The sequence below is a fragment of the Folsomia candida genome, unplaced genomic scaffold, assembly GCF_002217175.1.
Source record: "Folsomia candida strain VU population unplaced genomic scaffold, ASM221717v1 Fcan01_Sc002, whole genome shotgun sequence".
NCBI lineage: Eukaryota > Metazoa > Arthropoda > Collembola > Entomobryomorpha > Isotomidae > Folsomia > Folsomia candida.
The window spans coordinates 5564930-5583178 of NW_019091194.1; the positions used below are offsets into that span (position 1 = coordinate 5564930).

Below are 18249 nucleotides of genomic sequence, written 5' to 3' on the forward strand. Positions count from 1 at the left end.
ATATATACCCCCCACGGTCACGGGAAGGTCACGGGGGCCTCGGAGGTCAAAACCATTAACGGGGTTGGATTCAGGGTCAAAAATACATTCGAATTGATATGCGACATCACGAATAAGCCATATATACCCCCCACGGTCACGGGAAGGTCACGGGGGCCTCGGAGGTCAAAACCATTAACGGGGTTGGATTCAGGGTCAAAAATACATTCGAATTGATATGCGACATCACGAATAAGCCATATTTACCCCCCACGGTCACGGGAAGGTCACGGGGGCCTCGGAGGTCAAAACCTTTAACGGGGTTGGATTCAGGGTCAAAAATACATTCGAATTGATATGCGACATCACGAATAAGCCATATTTACCCCCCACGGTCACGGGAAGGTCACGGGGGCCTCGGAGGTCAAAACCTTTAACGGGGTTGGATTCAGGGTCAAAAATACATTCGAATTGATATGCGACATCACGAATAAGCCATATTTACCCCCCACGGTCACGGGAAGGTCACGGGGGCCTCGGAGGTCAAAACCTTTAACGGGGTTGGATTCAGGGTCAAAAATACATTCGAATTGATATGCGACATCACGAATAAGCCATATTTACCCCCCACGGTCACGGGAAGGTCACGGGGGCCTCGGAGGTCAAAACCTTTAACGGGGTTGGATTCAGGGTCAAAAATACATTCGAATTGATATGCGACATCACGAATAAGCCATATTTACCCCCCACGGTCACGGGAAGGTCACGGGGGCCTCGGAGGTCAAAACCTTTAACGGGGTTGGATTCAGGGTCAAAAATACATTCGAATTGATATGCGACATCACGAATAAGCCATATTTACCCCCCACGGTCACGGGAAGGTCACGGGGGCCTCGGAGGTCAAAACCTTTAACGGGGTTGGATTCAGGGTCAAAAATACATTCGAATTGATATGCGACATCACGAATAAGCCATATATACCCCCCACGGTCACGGGAAGGTCACGGGGGCCTGGGAGGTCAAAACCATTAACGGGGTTGGATTCAGGGTCAAAAATACATTCGAATTGATATGCGACATCACGAATAAGCCATATTTACCCCCCACGGTCACGGGAAGGTCACGGGGGCCTCGGAGGTCAAAACCTTTAACGGCGTTGGATTCAGCGTCAAAAATACATTCGAATTGATATGCCTCTCGCTGTGGGTGGAGTTTCTCAAACTAAAATAATTAATTAATAGTGTTTATCAAGATCACTTATGTATCATGATAACCACTATTGATGAGTGATGTATGTATGTAGGGTAGCAGCATGTACATGCATTGTTCTGCATGCATTCATGCATGCAGAACAGTGCAGAACAGTGCAGTGTATGCAGTGGTTGCTCCGCTTCCTTCTTTGTCTACGGGGCGACTTGCATTGACTTACGGACCGACCCAGAACTTAACACTGTCATTTTATTATTGTACTATTTTTCTATTTTTTCCCCATGAAGTGCAACTGTCTTGCAATGTGGGGCATTGTGAGGCAGTTCGCGCTATATGAGAAACATATAGTATGTTGTTCCTAATTCTTATGGAGAATGTCGGGCGCTCGTATGGCGAAACGTTTTGACCTACAGGTTTCAACTAAGCGGCGTTGGATACATCTCACCGAGCTTTAAAATGACATTTCTCAGAATTACAGTATCTCGAACCATACCAAAGATATCAACGTTAATACGTTTTTTCGCGCCAAAAATCTTAAAAGCTACCCCAAATGGGTTGGGTGCATGATAGAGACATACATGCAATTACAAATATGTCCAGAAGTACTTCAGGTACAACGTTAGTTTGAAACTTTTTTTTGATTAAGGCTTCAGTTTGGAGCAAAGTTCGAATTTGTGTGATTTTTCGTGATTAAAAGTGTCAATTTGTTCGCGGACCTACAGCCAAAGCGTTACGTTTTAGAGACTTGGACCTTAAGAAAATTATGTAGGAGAGGGTCCAACTTATGACCCTCAGAGGACATACTTTTTTGAATTCGGTCATGGTTTCTGAGTTATGGCGCGATTTTTTAAACGGTTTGAAATTTTAATTTTTCATAAGGTTACGTGTACTACCTTAGATGGTATAATCTAATATGGATAGGATCATGAGTGTTGTGCAAAAATTTATGCTTCACAATTTTATATGTGAGATATACATGAATTCTGGACCATTTCTAAACCATGAAAGTCAAAAGTGAACATGACCATTATATGTACTATATTAATAAAGACATACATACATACATACATACATACATATGTACTATATTAATTGTATTTCCTTTATCTTTACTTCTAAGTTACTTTATACTAATTGATTATATATTATGTGGTGTTAGGGATTTATACTTTTCTTATATTTTTAACTGTAAATAAAGCCAAGTCTCACGGTACCCACTGGCGCGCGAAATTCAGTCCGCCCAGTCTACGAGTTGAATTTCACATGTGATTACAAATTTATACGGAAATAAAATCCGAGCTTAACATATCTGAATCGTGTGAAAAATGCCGAAAAAACTACAAAAGCGCAGAAAGGTTGATAAAAATAGATATGTTAAAAAGTTACATCGTACTGGTGAAATTTGGAACAGTCAACCTAACGACGTTGACAATAATAATCCGATCGCCGGATCTAACAATAATTACAACCGTAATGAAAAACCCACAACCATTTCCGGCGACGACATAAACCGTCATCAGTGTTCAGAAGAATCGTCTCAACAAAAGTTATTCAATATAAACATTAATCAAGCGGCTGACTGGAGGTGCCGAATTTGTGACCGTATTTGGTACAGAAAGGGGATTAGGTAAGTTATTAGTAAAAACTCAGTAATTGATCAAAAATTTACTTTCACATCACACGAGAATGGAGCTGATTAATTAATTACGTTAATTATGCAGATCTCTCACCGTGACCCAGGAAATTTACGACCTCCTCGACGGCGTCCCCAACAAGTACATCCCCACGGTGAAGGCCAATCTCCTCCCCGCCGTTCTCGAAGTAATCACCTGTTGCCACCGATGTCATGAAAGTTTGAGTAAGCGAAAGGTACCTGCGGTAGCTCTTCTCAATAACATGTTCGTTCCAGCTTCGCCGGAAGTCATCCGCAAGTTATCTGAGGTCGAGACCAGAGCAGTGAGTCGGGCCAAGGCGTTTTTAAAGATATTCAAATTGAGTCGTGGTCGTGGGCAAGCTGCGCTACGAGGGCAAGTCATCCACTTCGCTCAAAGTGTGGAGGAGGTCCAAGAGCAGCTGCGACTTGGGCCGAATAACAATTACGGGACTGTTGTCGTGACCGAATCCGTGGAGAACTTTCCTCACTCGTCGGTCTACCAGTTACGCCCACAAGGTGAGTCAACAATATAAATATTTCTGACACAATTTGAGCAGACAAATTTGATACGATTTCTAATTTTAATAACAAATCCGTTTCAGAATTGCGAGAGGCGCTGCAGTGGCTGCTCATAAATAATCCAGGTTACTCGAACGTCACCCTGGACCAGTTTCACGTGGACGGTATCCGGATCCAGGACATCGTGATTCGAGAGGAAGCGGATGTCATTCCAAGTCCTGAGGAAATCACTCGACGACGAGGGCACCGTATCCAGAACACGTACTCCGTCGTTCCAGGAAAGCCGTGGATGTCAACGTTGGAGATGAGTTTTTGCCAGAGCGCTCCGATTTTTGGGGACGCAGCAGGGAACCAGTGCACAGCAATTTGTGCCGTTGCCGCCGCATACGCCGCAGTCAAGCCGCCCAATGACTGGCTTATTCAGGATGGGGACAGGATTCTGACGGAGGGCGACTTCTACAATAATCAATGATCAATGTCGGAACCGTCTGGCAGGTATCATCGTCAACGTATTTCATTATAATGGAATAAATAAATAAATTTCTTTATTTTGCAGACGCGTACGCGTCACGAGTTATCGCCGACGGACAACAACGCCCAGACGTCTCAAATCATCTCGCCGTGGACGAAGTTCTCGGAGATGTCACCAACTGCTACGGGAAAACTGTCAGAATCGGATTTATTCGCGGGGGGGCCGTAATTTATGGGGCGTTTGACAAATTTAGGCAGGAGGCCACGTCCATTACAAGCAATTCTATATCTGGTGCTGTTTCTGAATTCCTTGGTGGACCATCAAATTATGGACTCCTGACGGCAGGCAAGTTTAAATTAGTTAACAAATTAATATTAAAAGTTGTTAAATTCTAAAAATTCTAAATTGTTGAAGGTGGATACACAATGGCACTCATCCGGACGGAGGAATACATTTTCTACTTCGACAGCCATGCCAGGACCAAGCAAGGTCAAATATCCACCGCTGCTAGACAGAAGGCTGTGGTTCTCAAACTTGATCGAACACACCCGGCCAGCGTCAACCATATCGGTTCGATCGTCAACAAAAATTGTGTGGGTGGGCCAAACTCTGCCGTCGTTACTATTACACCACTCGACGTCACAATTCTTGACGAGCATCAGGTCATCTCAACGCCACCCCCGCCCCCACCTGAACAGCCGCAGAATATTGAGAGACCACCGGAAGCCGCCGCGTTTGGGGAGGAGGCCTTGGAAGATTGTCTCATTCATCCTGTGGACTTTCATCGAGCCTCGGTTGGAGTCATTCGCACTTCATCGAACTGCTGCCCCTCCGATTCGAGTCCACGATGAGAATCATTTGGAAGAAAAATGCTTCGTTCAGTGCTTCCCTCATGGGCAATTTGGATTTGATGAAGAACGTGACGATCGTCTTCATTTAACTGCTCATGGATACTTCCAGACCCGAGTGATGACCCCAGATTTCACAGTAACGAGTACCTCTTCTATGCCCTCTCAAGGTCTGAGGAGTCCATCATCAGGTCGAAGATCAATGTCTGCGGCAATATGAGGTATCAGGATGAACAAAACGATAACGCCCCAGCTGCCGAAAATTTGCATCTTTACATGAGTGCAATAAGGGGATCAAAATCGTATTGGAAGAAGTATACCGGAGATATTATGGCCATGATAACACGACTTGGTCCCCCCACATTCTTTCTCACGGTCTCCTATGACGACATGGGTTCAACGGACGTCCTCAATGCTATGTGGAAGGCGTCACATGCGGCAGACGACCCTCCTCCGGAGAAGATACAAGATCTTCCTTTCGAGATTCGTCGTGACCTACTAAATTTCAATCCTGTTGCTGCCGCTCGTCACTTTAACCTACGAACTCAGGAATTAATCAAATTAATTACTAGCGACACCACAATTTTTGGAGGACCCGTTGCAGATTACACATTCCGTGTGGAATTTCAGGATCGTGGCAGTCCACATCTTCACTCACTGATATGGGTGGAGGGTGCCCCTGGTTTTTCCACTCCAGAAGGAATCGCCTTCATTGACCGAAATGTATCATGCGGGCTGCAGCGCTCTGGTATGGAGGACATAGTTCGTCGTTACCAATCTCACAGGGACACACCGACATGCTTCAAAAAGAGTGCATCGTGTAGATTTGGATTTCCCCGTCCACTCGCAGCAGAGACCACGCTGGTTTCAGAAGATGCATGCAAAGGTCGCGGGGCCGTCATTCATCGTGACAAAGGGGAGGAGCGAATTAACAACTACCACCCTGTTCTTCTCAAGCTCCTTCGCTGTAACATGGACATCCAACCAGTCATTGGGGTTGCGGCGGTGGCATTTTATATCGCAAAATACATCGGCAAGAATGAGCCTGAGACGCTTAGGAATGACATTCGGCACACATTACAAACTCTTCGAGACAGTCGGCAACCAGTCCGCGTTCAAATGGAGAAGGTACTTAGTAACTAGTATGAAAAATTGATAAAAATAATGAAACTGAAAATTTTTTCAGGTGTCGCGACTTCTGCTGAGTCGCCGGACAGTGGGATCCCAAGAAGCCGCCTACCGCATGACCAATCTTCCCATGCGACACACTTCGCGTGGGTTCGTCTTCATCCCGACCTACCTCCCAGGCGAACGCATCCGGTTGCTGAAGAAAAATGCTTACTTGGAAAGAGAAGAGGTGCAATTTGCAAGGTATTAACTTTATGTGTGCAAAATAATTAATAACTATTTTATGGAGCAAATCACTTAAAGATGTATCTTCGTTTGCAGTAACATTATAGATAAGTACTGCCATCGTCCGGATGATTTGGAACGCATATCCCTATATGAATTTGCCTCAAAGTATCGCCCGGTCAGAATTCAGCAGCAAGCCGACGATGATTTGGACGAGGGCGAGGAGCAGGCGCAACAGACGCGGGGGCGCCCAGCCGGATCACGCCCTTTCTATCTGAAAGACAGGAGAATGGGAATGTGGAAGGAGAGAGAGAAGTTTGCCATCATCAAGAGTCCCCCATTCCACAGTGAATCTGACGCCGCGAACTTCGTCTACAGTCACTTGCTCCTTTACGTGCCATTTACTGCGGAGAATTTCATGACCGACGGAGAATCTGTTGAAGAAGCCTACGAAAAGCACAAGGGCAGCCTTCGGACCACTGCTGACTTCCCCCTCATTCGACCCGACATGGAACAGGCCCTCGAAACAGCAATTCTTCATGCTGCCGATCTGAACCAGCTTAGCGAACTCGAGGAGGAAGTTATACTTGACCGGGAGGAAAACTTCGCGGACCACCCGGATATTTATAATGCAAGCAATGTTTTGCCAGCTCAAGAAGAGTACGCGATACCTCTACTGGACGAGGTCAGCTTCCAACTTGAAAGGTCCAAGATGAATGGAGACCAAAAAGCCATTTACGACATGGTTGACGAGCAAATCGGGAATCCCAGTCGAGGACAACTCCAACTCTTCATTTCCGGTGCAGGAGGGACGGGAAAATCATTCCTGATCGGCTTGATGTCCAATCTCATTCGCACCAGTGACCACGGCCCAGGACTCGACGGTTTAGTGTTGGCAGCTCCGACAGGAATAGCTGCTCTAAACATAAATGGACAAACTTTTCACCTTGCTGTGGAGTCTGGATCAGTGCCCCCTTACGCCTCACTTGGGGCACAGATGCTTCAAAAAATGAGGGACAAGTTTCGATACGTTGATTGGGTCATAATGGATGAAGTTTCCATGATCTCTTATGAGGTGTGTAAACGTGAATTTCAAATAATAATATCAATTGCATGCTTTTACAAATAATAATCTAATTTCTTCGCAGGTATTCAAGCAAGTTAGCCGACGGTTAGGGGAATGTTTCGACAATACAGAACCATTTGGTGGGAAAAATGTCATTGTGGTTGGCGACCTATTCCAGCTGGAACCTGTAAACGGAAGTTGCATTTATGATCAGCCGGTGACGTCAGGGGCAGAGGAACATCTTTGGCGAAACTTTGCCTTCCGTGAACTTACAGTCAACATGCGTCAGGGTCTTGACCCCCTCCTGCACATCTGTAACAACCTTCGCGAAGGCAACATAACGACTGACGACCTCCACCTTCTCCGAACTAGGGAGTTCAACGAAGCATCCAGCAAAGAGATGAAGGAGAGTTTCAGAAATGCAATTCGTATCTTCCCTACAAGAAGTCAGGCAGCAGAATATAATCGTCATAGTACAAATATTCTGAAAAATGACCCAAATATCTCTGTCTACAAAATCAAGGCCAGGGATACATTCTTCACAGGAACCAAGGCTGGTTCCCGAGCTCCGTTGGCATACAGTTATAGGGACAGCAACCTGTGTGGGGGTTTTCAAGCATCGATTAAATTAGCCGTGGGATCAAGAATCATGGTGATCCGCAATTCTCAGACAAACAGATATCTGGTTAACGGATCGCATTATAAATATCCGGGTGGTCCGCGAAGTTTTCCTCCCGGTCAAGTATAACTTCCTCCTCGAGTTCGCTAAGCTGGTTCAGATCGGCAGCATGAAGAATTGCTGTTTCGAGGGCCTGTTCCATGTCGGGTCGAATGAGGGGGAAGTCAGCAGTGGTCCGAAGGCTGCCCTTGTGCTTTTCGTAGGCTTCTTCAACAGATTCTCCGTCGGTCATGAAATTCTCTCCATCAATCATCCGGACGATGGGAACAGTCGTCAACTTTAAGTGGGAGGAGTTGGCGAGGGAGCAGCATCACCAAGGTGACCTGCCATCGGGCGTCATGGTGAAATTTGACGATTGGCGTATTGCCGGAACAAAGGACGGCTTATTCGAGCTGAAACCTGTCGATGTCGTGTACACCGGGAAACAAAAGCAGGAAATCCAACGGCGGATGCTTCCTATTGTTCTTTGCTGGGCCGTGACCGTGCACAAGGTTCAAGGGATCACCGTTGACCGTGCAGTGGTGTATTTGGGAGCCGAGGTCTTTGCTCACGGGCAGGCATATGTTGCTCTCAGCCGGGTTCGCACACTGGAGGGAGTAGCGATTGTGGCGCAGGACGATAACAAATTAATGGCTCAACCGTCTGAAAAGTTACTTGTGGAGATGGCTCGACTTCGTAGTTTGTAGATGTATTTTTAAAATGTCATTACTAATGGATAATAAATCGGTATCATTTGAAATTTGAAATATTTAACTTTAATTTAATTTTTGGCATACACAAGGCTGGCATAAATCAGATAAGATGAAAAGAATTAAATAAGCTATGCGGTAAAACCGCTGAAAACTCTATTTTTTCAATAATATATTATGGGCAAATTAGAAAGAGAGAAAAAGTACAAAACAAGATGCAGTACCCATTATTTGAAACTAATATTTCGGGGAGAAAATAGGAGCATATCAGAGGGCCGGAATTTGCCAAATTCGCATTCGCCATCTGTACCAGTCGTCGGGCAAAGTGACCTCTCATTTGCTCCTATTTTCTCCCCGAAATATTAGTTTCAAATAATGGGTACTGCATCTTGTTTTGTACTTTTTCTCTCTTTCTAATTTGCCCATAATATATTATTGAAAAAATAGAGTTTTCAGCGGTTTTACCGCATAGCTTATATCCTTGAGAATCTCATATTCTCTCTCTCAATCAGAAGCTTATAGACATAAAATAAATCCCCTAACCAAAATAAGTAGATTCGAAACTCGCAATAAATTGTCATGCATTTTGACGCCAAGAACTTATGACCTCATATATGTGCCTCCGATCGTACAAGGCATACATGCCTAGCTCCAACTAATCCTCAGGGTACAACCGGTAGTACATAATTGGCAAATATATGATGAAAAATCCATTTATAAAACTTTTTCTCATTCATAAAATTGGAGAAATGGCTCTTCGTGTGTAGAACAATGTTATTTTAGTCATTCTTTTAATGGTTCAGCACACTTCAAAAATTAACAACACAAATGAGTAACTAATCATTTTCTTTTAAAAATGTTTGATACCACATCCCGACAAAACAAGCAATTTTTCTAATAAATAAAATTTTATAGCATACAAAGCATTGTTTTTATTTAAGTGGTTAAAATAAATTTATGACTTCCTCTACAGTAAAATATTTATAAAATTGTACTTGAGTTTAGATTTAATGTGTATTAATACTTTTTTTGCAAATGGCACATCTCTCGCGTCATGTTAATCAGTTTATTGAGATCGATACACGAGAACAATCAAAATGTTTGGGAATAAATGGATTATTAAGGGTTCGGTGTGTTGGATCCTAGCAGTAGCATCTTTTATGGTAAGCACCAACCACATAAGGATTCGTTTCATCTTACTCTCAAATTCTAAATTGTATCCATTTATTTGCCAATAGCGACTTGGAATCAGTTTTGCCGAGGTTTCCAGAAATTTCGAGTATTGGCAGGATTCTCGTGACCCTTGGGTAGGTTTAGCCGTGATGATGAGCGAGATCGGTGGCATCCAATGTCAAAGAGGTTTCTATAACCAATCCGACTTATTTATCGATGCTGTCTACCATTGTGCAAATTTAGAGCATGTTCAGCGGACGAGAAAAGTATTTTCAGATGAACGGGTTGACTGGGATGGCGATACTCCAATGATTGTAATTTAGCACATATAAATACATATCTGCACATTTCAATCAGTACATATTTGTGTTTCTTCTGCTGAATTGTATTTCTACAGTGTTTGAAGACGTGCGTTGCTAGAGAATCTGGTGCAATGAACGACGATAGCACAGGCTTGGATAGAGAAAGGACGCGTGCTCTATTTTTTGAAGGAATGTTAAAACCAGGAGGCAACATGACAACTCGAGTAATCACGGAAGAGCTGTTAAAATGCGACAAAAAACGTACGAATGTAATGAAGTACTATTGGCTGTTGTATGTACAACTGAGTTTTTTATGCAGATCCAACCGTTTTCCCTCAACGTTACACAAATTGCACAAACACTGAAGAAGTTTTCAAGTGTTATGGGAAAGCATTTGTAAGTTTGATGATACGCAACAAAAAATCTAGGATTTTCATATGCACATGATCATATATAACGACTGTCTGTTATTTTATTAGAATAATTGCCGAGACCGAAAGGAATCAGCGTAGATGAGCTTTTCCCGATCCAATTCGATGGAATATAACTGGAGGAAATGATTTAAAAATTGGTCGCAGATACCCACCTCATTTGTACATAACAAAATTCTACTGACAATCCATAGAGCTTAAAAAGTAATCTAATTAACTGATATGTTTTTAATTTAAATAAATAATAATAAAAAAGCTCGCATGCATTCACCAGCGTTTTTTTTTAAATTTATCATAAAAAAATCATCCAGTTAGTTGTTTTTTTTACTTGTCTTATGTACATATAGTACGTACATAAGTATACTTTATATATAATTTTAGATATTGGTTTGGAATAGTCTGGTAAAGGTTGCAATGACAAGAGAATGTTTAATTTGAGTGAAGACGAGTGAACCAGTTTTGCACACACCCAACGACTTTCTACTTAGGTACATAAATATGTATGTACATAGTGGGGTCATAAGTTCTCGTGAATGCATTTCCGGTAATAAATCCCAAAGTATTAGAGCTATCTGTTCAAAATTTTTATGGATTAAGAAGCTATTAATATTGTTTAGAAATCATAACTTCTTTGTCAAGATTTCGTCCACGGGCAATTAGACAAGACATAACTCGTGAAGGCCACAGGTTGATCGTGGTACGCGCCAATTTTCGTGCCAAAAGTATTTCAGACTTTTCACCGTTGGCAAAAAAATTAATAAAAAAAAGGCCAGATATTTGTTGTACAGAAGTCTGACATCCGTTTAAGTATGCGGAAGTCAATACGAAGTCATCACCGTGGTGTGCATGGGAGCAAGTTGGCTGGAGAAATGAAATCTCTGTTTTTTATCGCAAAGGGTACAAGTTGAAGCTAAGAATTATTTTCAGAGTGTCCTAAAGCCAAACGTTAATAACCTGAACCCTGGACCCTCCGAAAATCGACATTGGACCTTTCAACAAGACTCTGTTCCTGCGCAAGGTGCAAAATTGTCCAAAACTGGCTTCAGACGAATTTTCATGACTTTTTTTCATCCGTAGAACGGTGCTCAGTATCTGCAGACCTTAATCCCCTAAATTATGACTGGTGGTCAAAATTATAGGTACAAGTATGCTCTAAATTTCACCCAAGTGTGGAAGTGCTGAGGTCCCACTTACTGAAGATCTGGCGCTTTTCCCAGGACATCCGTGCGTGCCGCGATCGAGCAGTTTTCGCCACGACTTATGTCTTATGTACAAGCCCGTGGAGGAAATTGTGAAAACGAAGTTATGATTTCTAAACAAGATTAATACCTTGTTCATCCACAAAAATTTCTATCAGATAGCTCTAATACTTTGGGCTTTATCACCGGAAATGCATTCACGGGAACTTATGGTCGGACTATGTATATAGGTAATTCTCAATCCTTTGGATATACTAGGCACTTCCTCTTCAGGAGTAGGTTTGAATTCATCATTGTCTGACACTGGCTGGTAAGTTCACCCTGAGCATATATTTGTTATCGAAAGACTCGTTTATTACTGCCGTGACTTTATCTGCATCTAATTATAAATAGTTTCATTTCAGTAATATGGAGAAAGTTGCATGCACTGTTGTAATAATAATACGAGTACTCATGTACATATGTAGATATGTGCATGATGATGTGATTCATCTCATTAGTAATCCCGAACACACGCCAATCGGTCTTTTTCAGTTATTAAAATAAACGATCATTTATTCCCCATTTCTCAATTGTACATATGTATGTATGTATACATGTGTATAACCTCGAAATATCTAGCAATAGTAACTTTTTGTTCTATTTTTGAGTAATTACACATGACGTTAAAACGTTGTTAGCAATAACAGAAAAAGCGTATTAACATTGATCGAAAAATGACACTTTATTTGAAATATATATTGATTTTTACATCGAATCTGTTTCACCCGAATCGCAAAACTAGAGAGTACAGTTTTTCGTAGAGAAAGAAGCTAAACCGTTATTTTTTCTTTACAACATTTCAGACCGACTAAATAAATAAATATTTAACTTGAGGTGGCAATTTCAGTCTGCAATTTTCATTTCTGTAACAGGTACACATATAACAGGTATACATATAACAGGTATACATATATATATATTCCACAAAGCTTAATCCTATAAACATGTCGTCTAATTTTATAACCTAAACCTAACAAAGAAAGCATAAATCCGATCCGGATTCCAAGGGAAAGTTACAAGTTAACCAGAATGCGTATTAATTACTAAAGCAGCATCAGTACTGCATGAGGCAGCAAAATTAAATAATGGCTGGAAATTCATCAGATCTACATATTATGTAATACATGAACTTAGAATTATTAATGAAAAATTACGAAATTAATTATTTAGGAATAAGAATTGGAAGCAGTTCTAGTACGAGTATTGACAAGATTTTAAATTGTAACGTACAGAGATGGCATCTACATAGACATATGGTTTTTTAAGAAATTATATCAGTAGTACTTCTCATATTTAATTATGAATTGATTTGCAAAAAGCGGATAGGCCCAAATATTTTGGACACAAACATTGACACATACATTATTTAGAACAAGAATCGATTTGTGACATCCTGCTTCAGATCTAAACCCCCTTTCCCACGTCGTAGTAGACTGGTGGTGCACTTCCAGCTACCTTGTCCAATTCCTTCATGAAAAATGACACCACGAGGATGGCCACTCCACGGAAGGCTCCACAGAAGAGAAACAGGCAAGTCCCATCTCCCCCCTTGACTCCAAGGAGGGCAAAAATCGCCAGGATGAAGATGATGATGCTCAAAGTTCGGTAAAAGCTGGCTTTCCCTTTCACTTCGCTCGGGTTTGCGCTCTACAATAATTGCGTAGCCAGCGTATTATATTATGGCATGGAATATGGATTTGCTCAAATTCACTGGTCTTGCTAGACATACCTGTTTCGTTGCCTGGTACAGTTTGACAGCTCCAACCACAACCACTATTCCGACAGCGATAGAGATTCCAATCAGAACGACCATCATTGCAATCATGACAGCTAGGATCGAGAATAATTAGTATAAAATCGATTGATTTCTATATAAATATGCACGAATATATGTATTTACATGAATGTCTCCGGAAGAGATCTGCAGCTTCAGCAGCATCATTGTCCCCAAGTGCACCTTCCTTGTTCAATTCTTCAATCAAGTATTCCTTTCCAAACAAGACGACGACAATAGTCAGGAGGCACATCATGACCGACAGACTCGAAAATGCCTGAAAATAAATAACTCTAGTTTTCGACATTCGGCTTTTGTTTATCAAATTAAGTTTTTACCCCATCTATGATGGCAATTATTTTGGCAGGAGTCCTCCACTTGAGTTCCATTTTGAAAATGTTTCCTTTTTTTATTTTTTATTCGGTTAAATTAGCGATGCAAAATATTCAACAGATGTTTCTCGGATGGTCTTCTTAGTTCTTCTGCTGGACGAATCTGAGATGCATTTACTCGTGAGTCACAGTTCTGCTCTTTCTTTCTCCTTGATATATATATCGATCTATCAGTTTTGTGTTTGGTCGCCTCGCCAGGCAGACGCCAGTTTGACTTATAAGAATATATATATATGCGGTTCAATTCAAGGAAAAATGTGACCAAACTTATAAATTGAGTAAATAGCAATGAGTATCTGTATGGTTACTCTGAAATATGACGTCCACGCATATTATAAGTCAAAATAAATATACATGTAACGAAATAATTATACGTAAAACTAATTACTTGGCTGTTCTAATGACTGAAATTCCAAAACTATGAATTGGTCATTGAAACGCAGTCAAATGTTTGAAACGTTTGCAACGAATTATGTTACAATAGCATGCATACCGTCGTGCGTCAGGATATGCCAGAGCTAAATTACATGTATAGTTGACCCTGTCTCATTCACGCAAATTTGCATGGTTAGCATGAACATGAGCTGTCAGTCACTGAAATAAAAACTATAAACTTATTTGTCATAATGTACTTTTTCAATGCAAACTGATTTCATTAGGTAAGACATAAATACTCGAGTAAAGGCGACATTAAAGTATCGAATTGTTTTAATTTCGTCATCCATGGCTGGATGTTTTTTGCCTCGGCCATTGTTTGTTCACTTCATGGTGCTCCCAATCCGATTTTTTGATTGGCTAATCAAAAATACCACAACGACAATTAAAAATTTTGACCAATAAATAAATCGGATTGTGAGTAGCACATAACGATGAAGCTTTCCTTAGCAAGAGGCTAAGGAACTATTTTAGTGCTAAATTGACCATTAACCCCATTGAAATACAATGCTTTGTATATGTACATTCTGCGCTTCTAAGGATGTAATTCTACCTAAACTAGTTAGCAGGCAGGAACATTAACTTCTCAACCAAAGTATAGTAACATCTTATACTCGTATAACATGCTAAATAAATATATGTAACAGTATTCAATTAAATACATACTTATTCAGCAGCTAATTCTTGGAAAATTTAGTGGTACGTCTTTTGTAAATACATACGTTTGTACCCAAAACTACATATATTTATATGCTAAATTAGATTCGGGCCGGTATTACAAAGTATGGTTTATTCGAGTGAGTGTTTTCACTTTATCAGAATCAAGATTGTGCATTTTTATTTTGTTAACTGGAATTGTCATTAATATGCATGCATAGCTCTGTAAACCAGTAAGATGATCCAAGGACAGGCTAATTAGAAAAGTACTTTGCTGTCAAGTAGTACATAAATAAACACCCAAAAATGTGTTTGCATGTCCAAGAAATTATTACGTTTAAAACTGATATTGTAACAAGAGGGATATACAAAAATGTATGTAAAAATAAATAGATACTAATGTTACATTTAATAATGTTATATTATTTCCATCATAGTTTTTAGCATTCGTCTGTATTATAATTGGTTAAAATTATTTTAATGCCTTCGTACTGGAAGAATGCTGTAGAGGTCAACAAGGAATTTCATGAAGGATCTTACCACTTTAAATTAGTAAATTTCCAGGTTGGGTGGGGACTTTGTAGAGACGAAGGTCATTGATTGAGTTATCTTATCGCATTTTCATATGTTTCGTACGAATGAAAAACAAACCCGGTATAATTGTAATAGGAAAAATTCATTAGCACTAATTTTATTGTGAATGTAAATTGAAAATAACTTCCAAAGCTAGATTTTAGGCCACGTATTTATTGCTAGTATTTATTGATCGATCATTAATTGTAATAAATAAAATTAACACATATTGTATACGCTTAATGTGCATTCGATGTGTGGTATAGAACGTGACTGGTATTTTCGGTGTGGTCCCAAAAATATGTAATTTCGGAGGATAGCTAGTTGTTAAGGTGGATTATCCGCTACGACGTAGTAGGGGCCCGTTGTTCTGAAAATGATATGAAAGCTCGTGTCATTAAGCCGTTAATTAAATCGTGTGATTTTCAAATTATTCCAGATTGTGAATTTGTGTACGTAGGGATAAGAACATAGGGCCCAAGATAAGCTGGATTCGGGCATTGAGCAAGACAGTCATTAAGTTCTGATTCTTCAAGTAGAGGAGGACAATTACATCCGACAAATGGTTTTTGGATGGCTGCGATATAAATTTGTTGAGCATAGTTGTGACTGCATAGTCCTAACGTGTTCACGTCGTCACATCCGGGCTGATGAAGGCCGCCATTAACTAAGAAAATCATACACATTGTAAAACACCTTATTAATTTTATGACCTCATAGTGATATTAATGTAAGGTTAAAACTCACCATAAAAATCAGCATGGCCATGGACACTCAAATCCCCTTGAAATCCACCATCTGTATGAATAGTATCGACAAAGTAGGCGTCTTTACGATTCAATTTTCTCGCTGGGTTTGAGATTCCGAACAGTGGGGCGGCTGGGTCGAGACCTGTAATCCTCCAGATTTGTGACCCACCACGAAGTCTCTGGAAGGTGTCACCAGCTCTTCCGGCGACATGAGCGCCTAGCCCGTGTCCCAGCAAATGGATCAATGTCGACGATATGAAACCATTCTTGACCATGTTGACCATGAAATTTCCAATTCGATCGCCAACCATGCTGACGTTGTCAACGGCTTTTTGATAATCTTCTTTCGCATTGACAGGCTTGGTTTCTCCAGGCTGTTGTTGCGGCGTTGCATGACGTCCCCAGTCAACGATTATGTAATTTCCATCAATGTTGGAGTTGAGGTAGGCTAAATTAATGGACACATTTTCCGGTATTATTCGTTATGTTATTTAAGAAGAGTTTTAACATCAAGTGACATGTTTTATTTACCATCTTTCAAAAGTTGTGCTTCATAAGAATCTAAATCCAACCCGAAATCATGGATCATTAGGACGGCAACATGGTCCCGTTTAAACAAACGCCAACCTTCCGCATCACCAACAGGAAGATTATTTTTGAGCTCCATGGAAAGTTCCACTTTACCGAGGGGATCACTGTAAAAAAATATGCAAATATTTTTATTTCAAAAGGTATTATAAGGCACGATAACGATGTAAAATTTACCCTTGTAGTGGATACAAGTAGAAGCGTACATCGTTTGGATCTCTGCTCACTTCCAAGGTGAAGGAGAACTCAATAATATAAAATAACCCAATAATTATTAATGCTAAATATTGATTAAGAGATGAAAGTTTTCGTTTGAACTTTGAAAAACTGCGGATTAAGAATAATCTTTGTGCCATGCTGGCATTTTGTTTATATCAAAGGGTACAGTGAAAAGTATAGTTTCAGACGTAATACATTATCACAAATAGCACTTTTACTCAGGAGCACATCTTGTCGCACATGCATATTTTTGAAGTACACAGCCAATTGGTCCTCTCCACTAGAAAATAATTATACCGGTTTTTCAAGAAATATGTAAAATTCATATTTAATTCATCAATAAATTCAATATGTGTGCACATTACATGCATTAGATTACTAGCAAAGTTGCAAGTTGACATTGTCAATTTGACAGTATGAAAACTAGATCGGCAACTTTAATTAATAACCGGAAGGTGAAGAAATGACTAATTCATACACAAGCAAGTGAAAGTTAACCGTCACGATTGCACTGATTTGATATGACTACATACTTCCGTATTAAACTTTCAACGTCTATTTTTAAAATGATTAAGTGAGGAGAGAGGTAAGTATTTTCTTGAACGAGTGTGTCAAAATTTTTACAGAAAGATTGGTGCATGGCGTTGGATTTGTTATATCTCAAGTTCGGTACAGGTTCGTATAATATTTTTACCGGCGAATAGCAAGTTCGTAGGAATAAACCAGTTTGAGAAATATCTTGAAAGCACTGACTAACGTTTTGAAACATTCCTTGGCCCAACCAATCCAACTCTGGATATATCTGCCACATTTTCTGAGAGGATTTAGTAGCCAGCCCCACATTTCAAAATTTTATTTTTTTAAGTAAATAATAATTTTATAGCAGTTAAGTAGATGTATCGTGTTGGAGCAACCGAATTGCGTTAAAGATAATAAATATTGTTACACAGGGAACGTAATTTGCACATTATTATGTGCATACTCTACAAGGAAATAAGTAATTTATGCTTGTAGATATGTATGTGCATGAGAATTTCACAATAAAGACACGCTGAATTGTCCTCATATTTTGATATGTAAGCATGATCTGGTTTGCGGTTTTTGTTTCCTACATTTAATGTTTTCGTTGGTTTGATACTAATTTTAAGCCCAACTACATATGTACATATTCATACATATATCGGTATCACTTATTTAAAAATTAGCTCATTTTTCGAATTTACAGTTACATTACACAGTCCAAGGTA

The 18249-nt window shown here is 40.3% G+C and overlaps 6 protein-coding genes across 9 annotated transcripts; 4 read left to right on the forward strand and 2 right to left on the reverse strand.

The window, feature by feature from the left end:
- Positions 1 to 2513: 2513 nt before the first annotated feature.
- LOC118434221 lies at positions 2514 to 3897 on the forward strand. The gene is made up of 3 exons (XM_035847140.1): positions 2514 to 2815; positions 2910 to 3358; positions 3445 to 3897. The coding sequence occupies exons 1-3, from the start codon at positions 2514 to 2516 to the stop codon at positions 3831 to 3833; spliced, it is 1140 nt and encodes a 379-aa protein (XP_035703033.1). The 3' UTR covers positions 3834 to 3897.
- Positions 3897 to 5010, forward strand: LOC118434458. Its single transcript, XM_035848049.1, has 2 exons — positions 3897 to 4178; positions 4248 to 5010. Exon 2 carries the CDS (start codon positions 4259 to 4261, stop codon positions 4682 to 4684), a length of 426 nt encoding a protein of 141 aa, XP_035703942.1. The 5' UTR covers positions 3897 to 4178; positions 4248 to 4258; the 3' UTR covers positions 4685 to 5010.
- Positions 5011 to 5542: 532 nt separating this feature from the next.
- LOC110843251 lies at positions 5543 to 10633 on the forward strand. Of its 4 annotated transcripts, XM_035848048.1 has the most exons (9): positions 5543 to 5809; positions 5868 to 6052; positions 6131 to 7109; positions 7183 to 9631; positions 9707 to 9775; positions 9885 to 9955; positions 10039 to 10204; positions 10263 to 10339; positions 10423 to 10633. In XM_035848048.1, the coding sequence occupies exons 1-4, from the start codon at positions 5654 to 5656 to the stop codon at positions 7846 to 7848; spliced, it is 1986 nt and encodes a 661-aa protein (XP_035703941.1). In that variant the 5' UTR covers positions 5543 to 5653; the 3' UTR covers positions 7849 to 9631; positions 9707 to 9775; positions 9885 to 9955; positions 10039 to 10204; positions 10263 to 10339; positions 10423 to 10633. The 4 variants fall into 4 exon arrangements, with proteins under 4 accessions (XP_035703941.1, XP_035703940.1, XP_035703938.1 ...); XM_035848047.1 differs by having other exon boundaries at positions 7183 to 9775; XM_035848045.1 differs by having other exon boundaries at positions 9707 to 9955.
- Positions 8040 to 8465, forward strand: LOC110843252 (ATP-dependent DNA helicase PIF1). The gene has a single exon (XM_022089214.1). The coding sequence runs from the start codon at positions 8040 to 8042 to the stop codon at positions 8463 to 8465; it is 426 nt and encodes a 141-aa protein (XP_021944906.1).
- A 1466-nt stretch (positions 10634 to 12099) lies between the features above and the next one.
- LOC110843798 lies at positions 12100 to 13960 on the reverse strand. Its single transcript, XM_022089837.2, has 4 exons — positions 13728 to 13960; positions 13516 to 13666; positions 13345 to 13445; positions 12100 to 13262 (listed from the first exon to the last, which is right to left on the reverse strand). Exons 1-4 carry the CDS (start codon positions 13776 to 13778, stop codon positions 13020 to 13022), a joined length of 546 nt encoding a protein of 181 aa, XP_021945529.1. The 5' UTR covers positions 13779 to 13960; the 3' UTR covers positions 12100 to 13019.
- Positions 13961 to 15604: 1644 nt separating this feature from the next.
- LOC110843253 (phospholipase A1) lies at positions 15605 to 18043 on the reverse strand. Its single transcript, XM_022089215.2, has 6 exons — positions 17368 to 18043; positions 16961 to 17282; positions 16727 to 16890; positions 16194 to 16643; positions 15903 to 16113; positions 15605 to 15816 (listed from the first exon to the last, which is right to left on the reverse strand). Exons 2-6 carry the CDS (start codon positions 17137 to 17139, stop codon positions 15774 to 15776), a joined length of 1047 nt encoding a protein of 348 aa, XP_021944907.1. The 5' UTR covers positions 17140 to 17282; positions 17368 to 18043; the 3' UTR covers positions 15605 to 15773.
- Positions 18044 to 18249: the final 206 nt, after the last annotated feature.